This window comes from Ceratotherium simum, chromosome 22, assembly GCF_057802395.1.
Source record: "Ceratotherium simum simum isolate JZ-2026a chromosome 22, ASM5780239v1, whole genome shotgun sequence".
Lineage (NCBI taxonomy): Eukaryota > Metazoa > Chordata > Mammalia > Perissodactyla > Rhinocerotidae > Ceratotherium > Ceratotherium simum.
The window spans coordinates 50,526,771-50,543,345 of record NC_141921.1 but is presented as its reverse complement, the minus strand read 5'-3'; the positions used below and the strand labels follow the sequence as shown (position 1 = coordinate 50,543,345).

General features: G+C 57.1%; 1 protein-coding gene across 3 annotated transcripts; it reads right to left on the bottom strand.

The window, feature by feature from the left end:
- Window positions 1-13,643: 13,643 nt before the first annotated feature.
- AURKAIP1 (aurora kinase A interacting protein 1) lies at window positions 13,644-15,200 on the bottom strand. 3 transcript variants are annotated; one of them, XM_087447017.1, is made up of 4 exons: window positions 15,079-15,200; window positions 14,676-14,756; window positions 13,910-14,355; window positions 13,644-13,814 (listed from the first exon to the last, which is right to left on the bottom strand). In XM_087447017.1, exons 2-4 carry the CDS (start codon window positions 14,725-14,727, stop codon window positions 13,713-13,715), a joined length of 600 nt encoding a protein of 199 aa, XP_087303143.1. In that variant the 5' UTR covers window positions 14,728-14,756; window positions 15,079-15,200; the 3' UTR covers window positions 13,644-13,712. The 3 variants fall into 3 exon arrangements, with proteins under 3 accessions (XP_087303143.1, XP_004425537.1, XP_087303145.1); XM_004425480.3 differs by having other exon boundaries at window positions 15,059-15,185; XM_087447019.1 differs by having other exon boundaries at window positions 15,093-15,154.
- Between the last annotated feature and the right edge of the window lie 1,375 nt (window positions 15,201-16,575).

The following is a 16,575-nucleotide window of genomic DNA, read 5'->3' as shown; positions in this document are numbered from 1 at the left end:
CACTTCCTCAGCAGGATCAGGCCCTGGGTGGGGGAGCCCTTTTTCCAAATCAGAACTTGTCACCTCCCCCCCAGCTCCTCCCTGGGCCTTTCATTCTGGAAAAACAAGCCCCGCCTGGCTGGCCTTGAGGCCTGGCCTCTCCTCTTGTTTTTCTAACTGGTTTATATTAGCACTGGTGGCCTCCCTCCAGGCCCTCCTCCCTCTTCTGCGTCCCCGCCCGTGTTTCTCTCTCCATCGGCCTTTACTGCTCCTCTCTCCATCCCTATCCTCTGTTCCCGCCTCTGTCTGCTGGGCTGTCTCTCCTCCATGAAGGGAAGATGTCCAAGCAGTGCTGGAAGGAGGCAGAGATGGCCCAGGACCGGCCCCTCAGTCTGGAAGGGGGCCAGGGTCAGCTCCCAGGCCTGAACTAGGAGCCGAGGGGTGCCCGGTCCATACCCTAAACTCCTTGCAAAGCCCTCTGTCTCCCAGAGGGTTGCCTGGCCTCAGGCCCTGCATGCTGAGGTCCAGCGGGGCCCTCGAGCTGCAGACCCGGCCCTTAGCTCAGCCCAAACGCAGACATCTGAGGGGGTGCCAGGGGGGGAAGCTGACACCGCTGGGCAAGGATGGACAGAGGCAGTGGAGGGTTGCTGTGACTTCCTCTTCCTTGCCCCATCATGTTCTCTCTGCTTGAGAACAGAGGAGCCAAGATGAGCACCAAAGGGCTGCGGCTCCCCCCCAGTCCTTGTCAGGAAATAGCCACAAATGAGAGCAGAGGCTCAGCTGGAGGCCTGGGCTGCCAACCAGGCCACCTGCCCCTCCCACGGCCAGGGCCTGAGCCCCCTGCTCTTCCCCAAGTGCCTGTGGCTGCTCATTTCCCAGCCTTGCCTGGCACCTCTGTTCCTTGGGAAGAGACCAGACCAGGTCAAAACAAAGCCACTGACATCACCATGGTCCCACCCTGAGCTCTGGCCGAACCCTGGCCAAACCAGAGCCCAGACCCACCTCCCCTCTCTTAGGAGGCTGAACAAGGGGGGTCAGCCAGCCAGCCCACTGAGAATCAGACTCTGGCTCCCACTCCTGGGGATTCGGACATTCCAGGCAGCCTGGCTCATTGCAAGGAAAAACCGCAGGCACTCAGAGACACAAGCAGACACACAGACACAACCAGATACAGATACACAGACACACAGATACGCAGACACAGAGACAGACACAGAGACACACAGACTCACAGACACGCACTCACATGGGCCGTTCTGTCTCTCAGCAAGCATCTGCTGAGCACCGACAGTGTGCCAAGCACTGGGGTTCAGCGCAGAACAGGACGCCTGCCCCTGGCGCTATTAGAGAGGAGACACACAGACCTGCTCGCTGACCAATAAGATCACGTACGACAAGGAGAGGTCCAGTCGAGAGGATAAAACACGACGGGGGTCCCTCCTCCAGACTGACCAGGACAGCCTCTGAGGAGCAACACCCACAAGTCCACGGCCAGGCCAGGGCCCAGGGAAGCCGCCTCCCAGGAGGGAGAGCAGCACTGGGTGAAAAGAGGAGGTCTGGGGGCCCCGGTCCGGCTTTCACGCGAGCGAGATGGAGTCCTGGTAGGGTTTCAATGCCGGGGGCATGTGGTCTGCTGATGCAGGAAACTCGAGAGCCCTCGGGATTTACAGGAACACACAAGGAAAGCAGCCGTCCAAGGACCAGGGAATGGGCACAATTCTAAGATGCTCCCCAGGGCTCCTGGCCGCTGTGTCCACACCCTGCATCCTCCCCTCGAGTGTGGGCAGCAGCGGGGACTGTGGTGGGATATTCCTTCGCGCCCACATAGCGAAGGTGCGGGGATGTCACTCCCTGATGGAGTCTCCATCATTGCTGGGTGGAGCCAGCTTCTCCCGCTGGCCATGCTGTGTGTGATAAGGCACACGGAGGGGACCACGTGGCAAGAAGCTGAGGGTAGCCAACTGCCCACAGCCAAGAAGAAGATGGACCTCAGTCCTACAACCGGAGGGAGCTGGATTCTGCCAACCACTTGGGCGAGCATGGAAGTAGACCCGTGCCTCAGGTGAGGACGTAGCCCCGGCTGACGCCGATTTCGCCTGGTGAGACCCTGAGCGGAGGACCCAGCAAACTCGTGTCCAGACGCCTGACCCACGGAAGCTGTGTGATAATGTGTTGTGTTAAGCTGCTAAATTTGTGGTGCGTTGTTTCAGCAATAGAAGACAAATACAACTGCCTCCCAGAACAAAGCAAGGGACGGACTCCAAAAGGCAAAAGCCACGAGTGTCACAAGGGAAGTGGTTGGTTTCTTTGTTGGGGATTGGCGGCTGGGAGTGGAGTGTGGTGTGGGCGGACTGCTGAGCCACAGGGTCCTCTGGGGCTTCCTTAGGAACTGCGTTGATCCATCCTCAGCCTGAGGTTGGGGCCAGAGCCTAGAGCTGTGTCACAGACCACAGGCACTCGCAACTGCGCCTCGGAATATTTTCCCCTGGTTCTGACTGGTGTTCCTGCAGCAGTCACTTGCATGCATGTTGGTCCTTCTTCTGGAGTCCTGATGGTTTGCCATGTTGCCGTGTCTCAGACCATGAGGTAGGGAGCTCTGCAGATCCCGTGTCTGAAGACGTGGGTGTGTCCCACAGGAGGGCTGTTGACCACGAGGGCTCTCGTCTCCTCCTGGTGGAGAACCACAAGTCGGATGACCTGTCCAGATGGGCTGAGAGATCACTGATGCATTGAGACACTGTGATTCAAAAATTTGGAAACATGGACCAGCAAACCCTTTCATCCTGAGAAAATGTCAAGGAACCAAGACCAAAGATCTGAGCAGTCCTGGTCAGACCCCAGGCAGTGGGTTCTGCCGTGGCGTCACTAGTGGGGGCTTGCCTCCGTTTGACTTGTTCTGTTTGTGGAGGTATAGCAAGGCCAGCCGACTGACACACAGAAACCTGCTCACTGTACATCCAGAATAGAGCCCGACCTCAGGCTCCAGGGTCAGCATTGTATTTTAGTCTCTCCAATCCCGCCAGAAATGTCTATTTTAAAGTCAGGAACCGAGAACCATCAATTGACTTCTACCAGATTCCACCCGCAGTGCCTCTGACCGTGGGAGTAGCCTCTGCCCGAGAGATCCCCACCCCCACTCACATTCCTGGCAGGTCGGGAAGAGAAGGCCTGTCCTTCCAGAAAGCAGGGGCTGACGAGCTGTGGAGCAGCTGCCGCACCAGCGTCCTGGGAGGACCACGAGTGCTGCTCCCACACGTGACACGCGTCCCGGTGCCTTAGCAGCAGCTTCCCACGCCTAACCAAGGGAGATCTACCTTCAAATGTGGCATTCCAGCATGGTTATGGTGGCAGATTTGGTTTGTCCAATCGTACCCTGATGGAGAAGAGACAGGTTTGTATGGATCCTGTTGCACCAGGTGTCAAGTCACTGCCTCTCAGCTCCCGCCACCCTTCGAGTCGGGCTCTGCGGCACTGCGCCAGCTTTCCTGAAGCCATCTCCGCTTTACAGTGGGCATGAGGTTGTGCTCTCCCAGCAGAGGGCGCTGGGGACGCTGCGGGAAGAAGGGGTTCTCCTGGGTGTCTGGCTGTGGCTGGGTGGGTCAGTGGTGTCATGCCCATGACACACAGTCCCTCGGCCGTCTTGAAGCCCTGGCCTGAACGCAGTGATCTTCCTGCAGCCTCTCAAGATGGACCAGTGCCTGGTTCTCTCTGCATTGCCCCTCGGCTCACCTGCGCCTGGAGGCTTCCCACCTCTTCTGCATACCCAGCACCGCCCCCACACCCCAGCAGGTGCAGACCAGCCCCCGCCTAGGCGAACCAGGGACTTCTCTACTGTGGGGGGTGGTGCTGAACCACACCATCAGACGCCCGGTGGTTTCTGTCTTCCGACTGGACCCAGCCGGCCACAGACAAAACAAATGTAAGAGAACTTGGTGAAGGCCCTGGGCATAATAGTTCACCTCTGACACCACCGTCCTGAGTGGTTTGCTGGATAAGTCCAGAGAATCTCTCTCAAAACTTCCTACAGAATTTTAAGTTTCCCTGAAGGTTCACTGGCTTTCCATCTATACTGAGTCTCATATGATATTTTCTCCTGAATTCTGAGGGCAAGCTGAGATGAGACACCATTTACAGAACGTGTCATTTCAGCCTGCTCGAGGAGTCCCGCTGAGCTGAGGGTGAAGGAGAACAAGGTTTCTCCCGTGCCTACTCCGTCGCAGCTGCAGCAGTCTGTTTACTCTGCCTCATTTTGTGGATCAGCCGAATGTGTTCCCAGGTCGTCTGCTTCTGGCACAAAAGGGCCCAGGAGCCCTGACTTGGTCCCTGGGGACAGTGTGGCAGGTGTCAGGGAGTGGTCCCATGTCAGCTTGTCCAGTGAGGCTGTTTCCTGTAGTATCAAGTCAAGAATACCTGAAACAGACCCTCGTATAGAGGCCCTTTTTTTAAAAAAATTTATTATTATTTTTTAATTTTATTTATTTATTTTTCCCCCAAAGCCCCAGTAGATAGTTGTATGTCATAGATGCACATCCTTCTAGTTGCTGTATGTGGGACACGGCCTCAGCATGGCCGGAGAAGCGGTGCATCAGTGTGCGCCCGGGATGTGAACCCAGGCCACCAGCAGCGGAGCGCACGCACTTAACCGCTAAGCCATGGGGCCGGCCCATATAGAGGCCCTTTTGATCTTTCTTCCAGAAGAGTCCATTTCTGGTCTGTGGTTTGTAGCAGGTAAACGTGGGGAAAGCAGAAACCACCACCGCTGGCCAGGCCGACAGATCTTCCAAAGTCAGAGAGCAGACTCTCTGTTAAGGTGCAAGACATTTTCTGAGGATTTGGTCAACGGCCACTCTGAGAGGACGCTGAAGGCCGCCAGGGGCTCTCCGTTCTTCTCATGCTGTCTGTTCTTTTTTCTTTTTGTGAGGAAGATCAGCCCTGAGCTAACATCATGCTAATCCTCCTCTTTTTACTGAGGAAGACCGGCTCTGAGCTAACATCTATTGCCAATCCTCCTCGTTTTTTTTCCCCCAAAGCCCCAGTAGATAGTTGTATGTCATAGTTGCACATCCTTCTAGTTGCTGTATGTGGGACGCAGCCTCAGCATGGCCAGAGAAGCGGTGTGTCGGTGCACGCCCGGGATCCGAACCCGGGCCGCCAGTAGTGAAGTGCGCGCACTTAACCACTAAGCCATGGGGCCGGCCCTATACAGTTGTTTTAAATCAAAATTAGGAACCAGTCTGGGCCAGCCCGGTGGCGCAGTGGTTAAGTGCACATGCTCCGCTTTGGCGGTCCGGGGTTCACAGGCTCGGATCCCGGACGTGGACCAACGCACCGCTTGTCAAACCACGCCGTGGCGGCATCCCATATAAAGTAGAGGAAGATGGACACGGATGTTAGCCCAGGGCCAATCTTCCTCAGCAAAAACAAGAGGATTGGCATCGGATGTTAGCTCAGGGCTAATCTTCCTGACACACACACACAAAAAAATCAGGAACCAGTCTAACTTGTCCGAGAATTCATCTTGCTTAAAAATATTACCTGAAGTTTTTTTTTTTGTGAGATCAGCCCTGTGCTAACATCTGCCAATCCTCCTCTTTTTATTTTTCTTTTGCTGAGAAAGACTGGCCCTGGGCCAACACCCATGCCCATCTTCCTCCACTTTATATGGGACGCCGCCACAGCATGGCCTGCCAAGCAGTGCACCGGTGCACGCCTGGGATATGAACCGGCGAACCCCAGGCCGCCACAGCGGAGCACGTGCACCCAACCGCTTGTGCCACCAGGCCGGCCCCTACCTGAACTTGTTCTAATACAAATTGTTAAACTCCACATTTTCCAGCCCCACATTTAAACACCACTGAAGTGATGTTTACATGAAGTAAAGGCTCCTTGGCAATATTTGCTCTCTGCATGAATTTACATCTCTGTGCTTCTTACCCAATGATCAACCATTGTCACGGCTTCTTTTTTTTTTCTTTCCAGCTGCTGATTCTGCAAAAAAATGACTTTTCTTAAAGGGTGAACACTCCTAAGGCATTAGAAGTTCAATTTCCGTTTTCTTTCTGGAATTCTCATATTCTCTATTTTACTTTTTTTTATGCTTTATTTTTATTTAGTTAGTTTTTGCTGAGGAAGATTCGTCCTGACCTAACATCTGTGCCAATCTTCCTCTATTTTGTATGTGGGTAGCTGCCACCCCATGGCTGATGAGTGGTGTAGGTCTGCACTCGAGATCTGAACCCGCAAACCTGGGCCAGCGAAGCGGAGCGCACGAACTTAACCTCTAGGCCATGGGGCTGGCCCCTCACTTCTCTATTTTAAATCTACACAAGCATATATTAGGCTATTTAAGCCAATCAGAATGGGGGCTCCATCAAACTTAAGAGACTTTATAATCACGTACATCATTTTTGTTTCCAGTAAGATAGGGAAAATTATACTAATATGCTCAGAAAATGTTCCCATTCATACACTCGAAGAATCTAATCAAACTCGCAGGTGAGCTAGAGACCTTGGGACTTGGGTCTCTATCAGCCTTCAAAGCTGCCCAATGGATTTCAACATGCTTTGTGTTTCAACTCAACACGGTTATTCTTTTTGATGCTCATATTGTCCCATCTGTGGCCAGTAACAGCCCTTCAAGTTGGCTCCCAAGTCCTTCTGACACGCCTCCAGTGGCCTTGACCCTCGCCCACCATCTGGGGTGAAGACACACAGGCTCTCGCACACTTCCTACCAGACCTGGCATTAGGCTGCCAGGTTAAATACTGCACAGAACATGCTCATATTGACAAATTATTTGTTGTTTACCTGAAATTCAAATTTAACTAGGGGTCTTGTATTTTTATTTGTAAAGTTTGCAACCTCACCTGGAATCAGCCCTGTCTCCAAAGTTTCCTGGCTCCTGCTAAAAGTGGGAACAATAGAGACCACTGCTGGGCGCCTTGGACACTTCCTGCTGCTGGTCAGCAGAGCACACTCTTAGAGATGAGCAGACAACCAAGCACTACAGAGGAAACCCACTCACACGGGAATCAGACCAAAGTCAACAAACAGAAAATCAACTGAGAAAAAACAAGAAACTAGACCAGGGAGGGCGTGTTACAGAAAATACATTATCAATAATATCCTCACAGAAGAGACCATATCACATCCATGAAACATAATCAGGGTGCTATTAAAAATATTCAAAAAACAAAAAGTCTCTTAGAAATTAAAAATGAAGGAACACAAATGAAAAAAATCATTAAATAGATTAGAAGAAAATATTGAAGATAGAAAATAGAAGAGAAAATAATCCAAATAACAGGAGTTTCAGAAAGAGAGAAGAAATAGAAAGGCGGACATGACAGCACAGTAGTTCAAGGGAATCTCCCAGAAGGGAAGGTTCTCAGTTTCCAGACTGAACCAGCTTCTGTAGGGTGAATACGGATCCACGCTAAAGTGCGTGACTGTGAACGTTTACAACAGCGAAGGAAAAGAGAAGCTTCAAGAGAAAAGAATTGGTCACTTACAGAGGCTCTGGACTCAAAACGGGTTTACTTTTCTCAATAGCAACACTGGGAAAGACAATGGAGCAAATGCCTGCAAAGCTCTGTAGACATAATTCCCAACTGAGAATTCTATATCCAGCCAATATAGTATACACAATATACCAGTAACAGGATACAAAAGGATACTTGCAGGTACGCAAGGTTTCAAAATGGTCTCTCTCGTGTCTCTTTCTGCAGGAAACCATGGAAAATGTGCTCTTTCAAAGCAAGGGAAAAAAACGGAAGACAAGGGATCAGGGAGGCAGGAGAGAGTCTGAGAGAATTCCCTGGAAAGTATGAAGGGAGATCCCAGGGTGACAGCTGTGCACCACATGCGGTGGGCAAGCTGCCCTGCTGCAGCGAGTCAGAAGTCCAGGAGAGACCTCCTCAGTGAGAGGAAAGGATGGAACCTCGGATGCATCTGGGAGCTGGGCTGAGAACCTGGTGTTGACATTGTGATGAGGGCATCAGAAACTAAAGCAATTGAAAAAAAAGAAAAAGAAGACAATTACTGACTGCAGGGAAAACAAGAGCTCACAGCAGGAGGAAAAGCAGCCATAGCCTGTGACAGTTAGTCGCACGAACACGGAGAGTGCACACACCACAACTTCCAGTGTCACGGGGAGGGGCGAGGTGGGTGGTACAAGAAGCCGACAGAGAGCATCTAAACGGAAACAAAACGCAGCAACAGGGGATTACATTTAGTGCAGTGTTTCTCAAACTGCAGGTTATACCCCATCAGTGAGTGCACGCTCAAGTCAGTGGATCATAAACAGCACTTTTAATGAAATCGACTAGAAGAGAACATGTCTGAGATTACTGCATTTAGGGGAGAACGATTGTTTTTAAAATTTTCCAGGTGTGTGTGTGTCTGCGTACCAAGTAGTGATATAAAATGTACTTCTTATTTTGAGTTTTGGGTCAAAAAAGTCTGAAAGCCACTAATTCAGAGCTATGACAATAAATACCAAAAGACTGAGACTGCTTCTGGGAAAGGTGGTGTGGCAACAGGGAGAGACTTCTGTTTTTCTTAAGCATTATTGAACTATTAAACTATTTAGCCATGTACAGGCATAACTTTTATAAAAAATTAAGTTTTGGAGTCAAACGGACTTAGACCCGAATCATGGCTTCTTAGGTGTGTGACTGTGGGCAAGTGAATCTCTGTACTTGAGGGTCCTAACTCATAAAACAGGGCTAATGGCAGATTTGTTGTGAAACGAACTAACTCCTATAAAGAACCCAGCACAATGCCTGTGGTGGAAGGAAGCCACTCATACGTGTCAATTACTACTATTAATTTTTTTTAAACATAGTTCTTATTCTATGATCTATCTCCCTTGCACCCTTTCTCAAAAAGCTACTATGGGATGTATTCCGCGGAAAAAAGAGAGTAAATCACAAAAGAGGAGAATATGGCATTCCAGAAACAGGGGATCCAGTTGATAGGGCAAAGGGCATCCCAAGGAAGACCCTGCTGGCACCAGAGAAGGCCCAGGGCAGCCCACACAGGCGGCGCCAGGAGGGTGGCTCCATGTGAACAAGAATTACTTGAAGAGTTGGACTGAGAGTTTAAAATTCTGTCAGCAAGTTTGGGGCTGAATTAGTGATACATAGAAAAATATGCAAAAGGAAAAATAAAATAGGAAAACCAATAGTCGTACGAGAAAGGAAACGTAATCTTGCTAAGCCATGAGGCCTGTGTGAACGCTGTGCACTGTGACGTGGCCACACCAGAAGGCCAAGCAGAGGACTCTGAGCAGGAGCCGAGGCTGCCGCCTGGACTCAGCGGGAGCGGGGGCGGTGGGGACATGACGACGACGGATGGACGGACACGTTGGTGGGTGGGCAGGAGCGGCTGTTTTGTTACTAGCCTTGCAGAAGAACTTCACCTTGAGCTATACACAAGCCTACTTAGCTGGAATAATAAAAAATAAAAACTATAAATACAAAGGAATGAAACCAACAAGACCAATCGAAGTCACTGGGCTCCTCTTGGAGAGGAGGGGCCCCTGGCCTGGGCTGGAGAGGAGGCCCATGTCTGACCCGGAGAACCCAGTGGGTGACAGACCCACCTCGGCTGGGACAGGCGGTGGCAGGAGGAAGAGACACTGTTCACGTGAGGGTTTTGGTGTCCGGGCCAACCCCCCCGTTTTGGTGGCCTCTGGGGCCCCCTCTACCCATAGCAGGGCCTAGAGGTCGGCCAGCTCCACTCAACAGGACTCCAAGCTGGACTGGTCTCCTCCCCACACTGTACAGTCCACACGGGGACGAGGCTGGCCCAGGTGGCAAGGTCGCAGGGTGCCGGGTCACAGAGCAGGAGCCCCCATCCAGTTGTAGCTGACCTCTGGGTTCCCAAATGTGCTGGGCCAATTTCACTCCACAACGCACGTGCACAGTTAGTGCCGCCTGGTGCCCAGCTCGACCCCTGAGCCACCCCTGCCCCAGCCACGTTTTGGAGGCTCCCAAGGAGCTACCATGAGCTCGCACCTGGCCTGAGGGCTGAGGCCTCCCCTCCCCTTGGCCTTGGGGAGCCCCACCAGCCCTGCTGCTGCCACAGCTAAGGAGAGTAGGGCTGTGGGCCTGCTGTGGCCCCCCACGCTCCCAGAGCCACCCCTGCTCCACTGGTCACCTAGGAGTCTGCAGCACTTCCCCTCCCTACTCATCCAGGATCAGTCCTCAAAACATACCCCCACAGACGTGCCCACAAAAGCCACCCTACACCGAGGACCCCAAACCTCCAGACACCGTTCAGACCACCGCCCCCTGAAGCGGCAAAGTCTCAGCCACCCTGGACTCCTGCCCCAGCCCTGCCACTTGGCTGCCATGTGACCCCGGGTGAGGGACTCAATGCTGCAGGACTGTTTCCTCACCTGAACACGGCCCGGTAGTGCCCTGCAAGGCTGAGGTCAGCACTGGACACGTGGGGGGGTACTACAGCCCGGGGAGCATGGGCTGGCCTCTGGTGCCCAGCCAAGTAGGGGGGCGCTGTTACCCCGAGGCTAACTTCAGACCCAAGTCTGGACCTCTTGGCCACTCCCCGGGGCTGCATCTCAAAAGCCCTTCCTGGGTTTTTTCCACAACTCAGACAGCCTGAGAGAGGATTCCCTCCTACCTCTGTCCACCCAGGGTCCAGCGTCCTTCCTGGGTGAACTCAGCAGGCCATGGCCAGGCTAGGGGAGCGGATTCTTCTCCAGCCTCTGCTCCCTTCGAGGCTCTCTCTGCCACTCTGGCCAGCCTGCACGCTCCTCTGACAGCTGAGCACAGCTATTCATAGCACGAGGCCCCCACACGTAAGCATGCTGTGTTCCGGCCCTGTGCATCTGAGGTGGGCAGGGCCCCAGTGCCCAGCGTCAGTGTCCTCCCGCACAGCCTGAGCCTGCCCAGTCCTTCCTCGGCCCACCATGGGGGCGGGAACACCCAGGCCAGAAGACACTGCCCGTGCCCCAGACGTGGAGCAGCAGAGTGACAAGCATGGGGGGTGGAGGCTGAGCTCACTGAGGTCTCCCACACTAGGCCCAAGAGGCAGGGTCCTCAACAAGTGTCCAAGACCACCCCATCCGCTCTGGCCCTGGCTGGGGCCTTCCTTGGCTAGAACCCAAGCCCGGGGCACTGCTAGTGGAGGCTGGGTAAGGGCCCATCACAGGCCAGAACCACATCACAAGGCAGCTCGCAGGCCCCCACTCTGTCCCCCCACCTTTGCCCTCTCCCTCAAGGGGTGCCCAGGCCACAACAGGGAGAGAGAGCAGGGTGGAGTGCCCACAGGGAAGGGGGGGAGCCTCTTGTGGCCTGGGAGGAACTGCAAAGATAAAAATAAAACCCCAAAATTGCCTCTTGAGGTGGTGGTTGGGCCCCGAAGGAATCCAAGCCACACGCAGGATGAGCTCTGCACACGCGCAGCCAGGAGCAGGGAGAGAAGGGCTACTGGGGTCCAGGCTGCAGGGGGGTGGAGGGCTGCAGGTCCAAAGGGGACAGGGGTCCGGGGGTGGGGGGGCTGGGCTGGCTCAGGAGCTGACCCGACACGACCAGTGACATCTGGAGCGGGGATCCTGCCGGTACCGCCACTGAAGTCTGGGGCCAATTATTCCCAGGCAGAGGCCACCCTGTACATCGGAGGGCGTTTGGAGCACCCCTGGCCTCCACCCATTGTTCTCAGCAGTACCCCTGAACTATGACAACCAAAAACATCTCCAGATGTGGCCGAATACCACAATTGCTCTGGAAGATCTGTGAAGCCGAGTGTCCTGGAGCAGCCTGGACCCCACGGGCAGCCTGCCTCCTGGGGGCCCCTCAGTCAGCACCCACCCGAGGGAGGAGGCTGGAACAGGTGCCCAGGCCCTCTGACACTCTGCCAGCTGCAGCCTCCAGGCGTCTGGCTCTGCAGCCCCCTGTACAGACCGGCCAGTCGCACCCCCAGAACTCACGGCCCAGCCGAGCTCCTGACAGGCTTTGTCTCCAGATGGTAACGACTCAGCGTCCATTTTCCCCACAGCCAGGGATGGGGAGGTGAGTCAGGGGCAGCTACTGCAGCGGGGCTGGAAGAAACACCGGAGCAGCTGCTCAGCAGCCAGGGTGCCAGCCAAGTGCTCCCCTGGCAGGCAGAAGCCCAGATAGAAAGCCTGGCAGAGCTGAGGCCAGAGGTGGCACCAAGAGGTCATGGTCCACTCCACCCTAGGGAGGGTCCACCGCTGAGGCCCTGGCCCTGGGACCCCTGCCCCACTCACAGCACGGGCAACTGAGACCCGAGAAGGATGCCTATGATCTCAGTGGGGGCTCTCTCAAGCAACTAAGTGGTAGGGTGCTCTACTGTGCTGGTCCTCACCCCAGACCCCAGGGGCTGCCAGAGACAGACTGCTGCTCCCTGACGGCCGCCAGCGAGAGCAAGCCTGCACCCTCAATGGCCTCAGGGCCCCTCCAGGTCAAGGCCAGCTTCATCCTCCTCACAGGCCACCATACTTAGCTCCTCTGTGAGCAGGTCCCCCTGAGGGCCCAGCTGTTAGAAGCCACTGGCACGCACAGGACAGGGGCCTGCCTGCTCACTGAAGCAATGTGGGGTAACCAACACAACACAGGGGCTCCGTTCCAGGGAAACCGCTGCGACACCATGCTCAAGCCCTCCCCGGGATCTGCCTAATTTGCAGGGAGCTCAAACCCAGGCCCCAAATGTATTTCCATGACCACAGGCGAGAAGCCCCCACAGCCCTGGTGAGCAGCAGCGTGGGGTGGGGGGACTGTGGCAGGGTGCCGAAACACGAGAGCCTCCACAGGACAGCTCAGGAAAGACGCACCGTCTTCCTCTCTTTTCCCTTAGCCGTTGGGGCAGGGCAGGCGCTGAGCATGAGAACAAGCCTCACTCGCCTTCGTGGCACTCCAACTGTGCTCCCCTGCCTGCAGCCCAGCACCCCCAGCCTGGATGCAGAGGCCTACAAGCCCCTCCAGAACCCCACTATTAGGAATAACAAGTTTTTCTCCGTCTAGGAGAAATCTGGACTCGCTGGGGGCCCCTGGCTCACGCTATAGCCCCAGGGCTTCCACAGCTCCATAAACAGCACCCCTTCCTCAGCCAGCCGCAACTCAAAACCTGTCGGAGCACACTCTCCAAGCCATCCCTTCCTGCTTAGCCCCCACACCACCCCCACTCAGCGCCCCAAGAAGTGACAGAAGCCAAGGGGTCCCCAGCCCCAGGTGAGCAGAACTGCTCAGGGGCCCATGGGGCCTGCAGGACACCGTCTATTGCCTCTGGAGGCATGGGCCCTTTCCTGCCTCCTCTCTTACCTCTCCCAGTCTCCCCAGTGATGCCCTCCCTGATCCCATTCATAAAACATAACCTAATCACACCCCCACCTCAGTCTGGGCACTCTGTCCACCTGTGTGTTCACTACAAGTTAGCCTCCCCCAGAGGAATGCAGATGCCTTCAGGGCGGTGCTGGGGCTCTACTCACAGCTACTCCCACAGCCCACACTCACAGCGAGACTGTCATTCCCACAGGCCGGCCCCCGCCAGGCCGAGATGAGAGACTGCCACCCTGCCACCCTGGGGCCGTTGTGCTTCCTGTCACACCAGAGGCTGGCAACAACCTCAATCTCAAGATAGCTCACGCCAGGCACAAGAAGGTCTAGGCTGACAGACACAGCTGAGCTCTCGAGACATTTATTACAAGATACCATGGGCACTAACAGGGGTGACAAAGAGAAACACTAGACTCATTTGCTCTTCAGGTAGATCTTGGGGGTCTGCCAGCCAGGAGGGGCTTCCTTCAGGCCTGCCTTCAGCCAGATGCGCCTCAGGTCTCTCTCGAACTTGATCTATGATGGCAGAGGGAGGGCCACCGGCTGATTGGTGGCACAACCATGTGTTGTCAGCCACCTTGCCCCACCCTGGGCCAATGGGCCACACTCACCTGTTTCCGCTTCAAGCGGCCTTCACGGACCTTCCGCCGCAGGAACCGGGTCCTCTTGACCAGCTTGCGGTACTTGTGATGATTCATCTTCCGGCGCCGGATCTTCAGTACGTTTTTGCACTGCATCTGGGATGCATCCCAGACCTCCTCGACCCCCTGCCCAGCCCCTTCTGCTACCTGGCTAGGCCGACACTCATAGAGTTGGGCTGGAGCCACGGCCCCTGGGGCCCCAGCATCCAGTCCGGGCAGGAGGTAGCGAGTGGTCAGCCAGCTCTCCAAGAGGCTGATGGACATCTTCCTGGGGACCAGCATCTCCTCAAGCTCCAGCTGGACCCCCTGGCCAGGGAGGGAGGCAACCCCACTTGGACCTGCTGGCTGGGTGCTGTAGCGGGACCTGCAGGCGTGGCGGCCCAGCACCCCTGAGACAGGGGGGGGCCGACGGCAGGCTGCAGGAAACACGAGGACCCAGTTACCCACGGGGCCAGGCGGCCGAGGGCACGACCAGGGGGCCTGACCAGGCTGGGCAGCAGAGCCTCCACGCAGGCTGGCACGGCCCGCACCCCACTCCTGGCCTGAACCTCGCTCCTCCCAGGCCCAGGCTCCCTGGCGGCGCTCGGGTGTTTACAGCGGAGGCTGTGGGCCGGGCTCCTGCCTCCCGCCAGGGAGGCGCAGCAGCCGGGGCAGGAGGGCCGGTGGGGCCGGTGGGCCGCTTGGCCGGCATTCCCGACCCAGGCGCGCACCCCGCCCGCCCGCCCGAGGGCCTCACCTGCCCGGGGAGCAGCCTGGAGCAGCCGAACGGTCACGCGCCCCAACAGCATAGTCGCGGCGGCCCCAGGCGCTCGGGCAGCTGCAACGCAGGCGCTGAGGTCACGCAGGGCGGCGGCGGGGGCTCGGGTCCTGCCCGCCCCCGGCCCACGCCTGCCCCCCGCGCCCCCCGTCCCACCCCGCCCCCATCCCCTACCCCGCGCCCCCCGGCCCACCCCCGATCCCCACCCCCCGCTCCCGGCGCGACGCCCGCGCCGCACACACGGCTGCCTCCCCGGATGACCCGGCTCGGCCGCCCCGCCCCTCCGGCCACGTCGCCGCTCCCCCGGGGCCTCAGCCTCCCCCGAGGAACCCAGCGCGGGGCAGGGTCGACGCTCCCCGCACCTCCCCAGACCCGACCCGACCGGGAGACTCGAACCAGCCGCCGCACTCAGGTACTTCCGGTCCGTCCTTCACCACTCCGCGTCGGCGCACGCTCCGCAGGACCGAAACAGCGACGGCTTCCGCCGAGGAGCCGCGGGTCCCGCCCTCCCCTGACGTTTCCCCAGTCCCGGGTGCTGCCGTCTGCGCCTGCGCGGCCCGGCCCTCCGCGGCGGGCGGAAGCGATTGTCCCGGCGACGGAAGTGGCGTTTTCGGCGCGACGGAAGCGGCAGAGCCTGGCCTCTCCGGCCGCCGCTCCCGGGCCGGCCGCCGTCTCCCCGCCGTTCCGCGTCGAGGGCGGAGACCACTGCACTCTTTACTGGGTGGACTGTTCCAGTTCTAAAGCAAAATCGCTCCCACCCTGTGCCTGCGGGAAGGGAAATCCGAGACTGGTTCTCCTCCGTGGAGCTGGGTCCACCGAGCCGCAGGGCTGCGCCGGGGTCGCGGCTCCGGGCACGTCACCGCTCCACCGGGAAAGCCCGCGGCCCGCACAGGACCGGCGCGGACCTCAGCGCGCCTGGGCGCACAGGGCCGGGGGCGCCCTGCTCAGAGGCTCGCCTGCAGGACGGCTTCCCGCAGCCGCAGCAGGCAGCGGCCGTCCCGGTCACCCCAGGCCCCGGCCTGGCTAAACACCGGCGGAGGACAGGCTGGTGGGCGGGCAGACCCTTGCAGGCTCCAGGCCGAGCGCCACAGCTGAGGTCGCGCGATGACGCTGTCCCCTGCCTCCGGAGTGGCTGCTGGGGACAGGCTGCGGTCTGTCCGCGAGCCCGCCCCTCGCTCTGGCTGCACAACCTCTCCAAGCCATCAGTCCCCGGACCCCAGGTGCCGACACTGTTGCTTACACGTACTTTTCGCTGTACTGGGCATCTTTCTGCAGACCCACACGCACCAGGAAGGCCACGTCCGGTTGCCCGGACATACAGAGGTGCTGGTCTGGGGAGAGCAGACACTGGGCCTGTGACAGGCCCCCCACAGCCCTCCATCCTCAGAGCCCATGCAGGACCCAGAAACAGCCCAAAGCCACTCACCTGCTCACCACTCCGAGGCAGAACACCCCCACGTGCCTTGTTCTGCCTGACACACACATGCCTGGGGTTACAAACCAATGTCCCTTGGGCACAGGGGATTTCAGAACCATTTTGTCCTTTTCTTCATTTTTTTTTTTTTAAGACCCCCCCCCGCACCCCCCCCCCCCCCCCCCCGTAGATAGTTGTATGTTATAGCTGCACATCCTTCTAGTTGCTGCATGTGGGATGTGGCCTCAGCATGGCCCGAGCAGTGCATCGGTGCGCGCCGGGGATCTGAACCCGGGTCGCCAGCAGCAGAGTGTGTGCACTTAACCGCTAAGCCACGGGGCCGGCCCCCATTTTGTCCTTTTCAAATCCTCCCTTCTTTGCCACCAAGGAAGCAACCTTTGTCCGAACACACAGACAGCTCAGGCCCATCACAAGCCTCCAACAGAAGAGCAGGCACACAGGAGC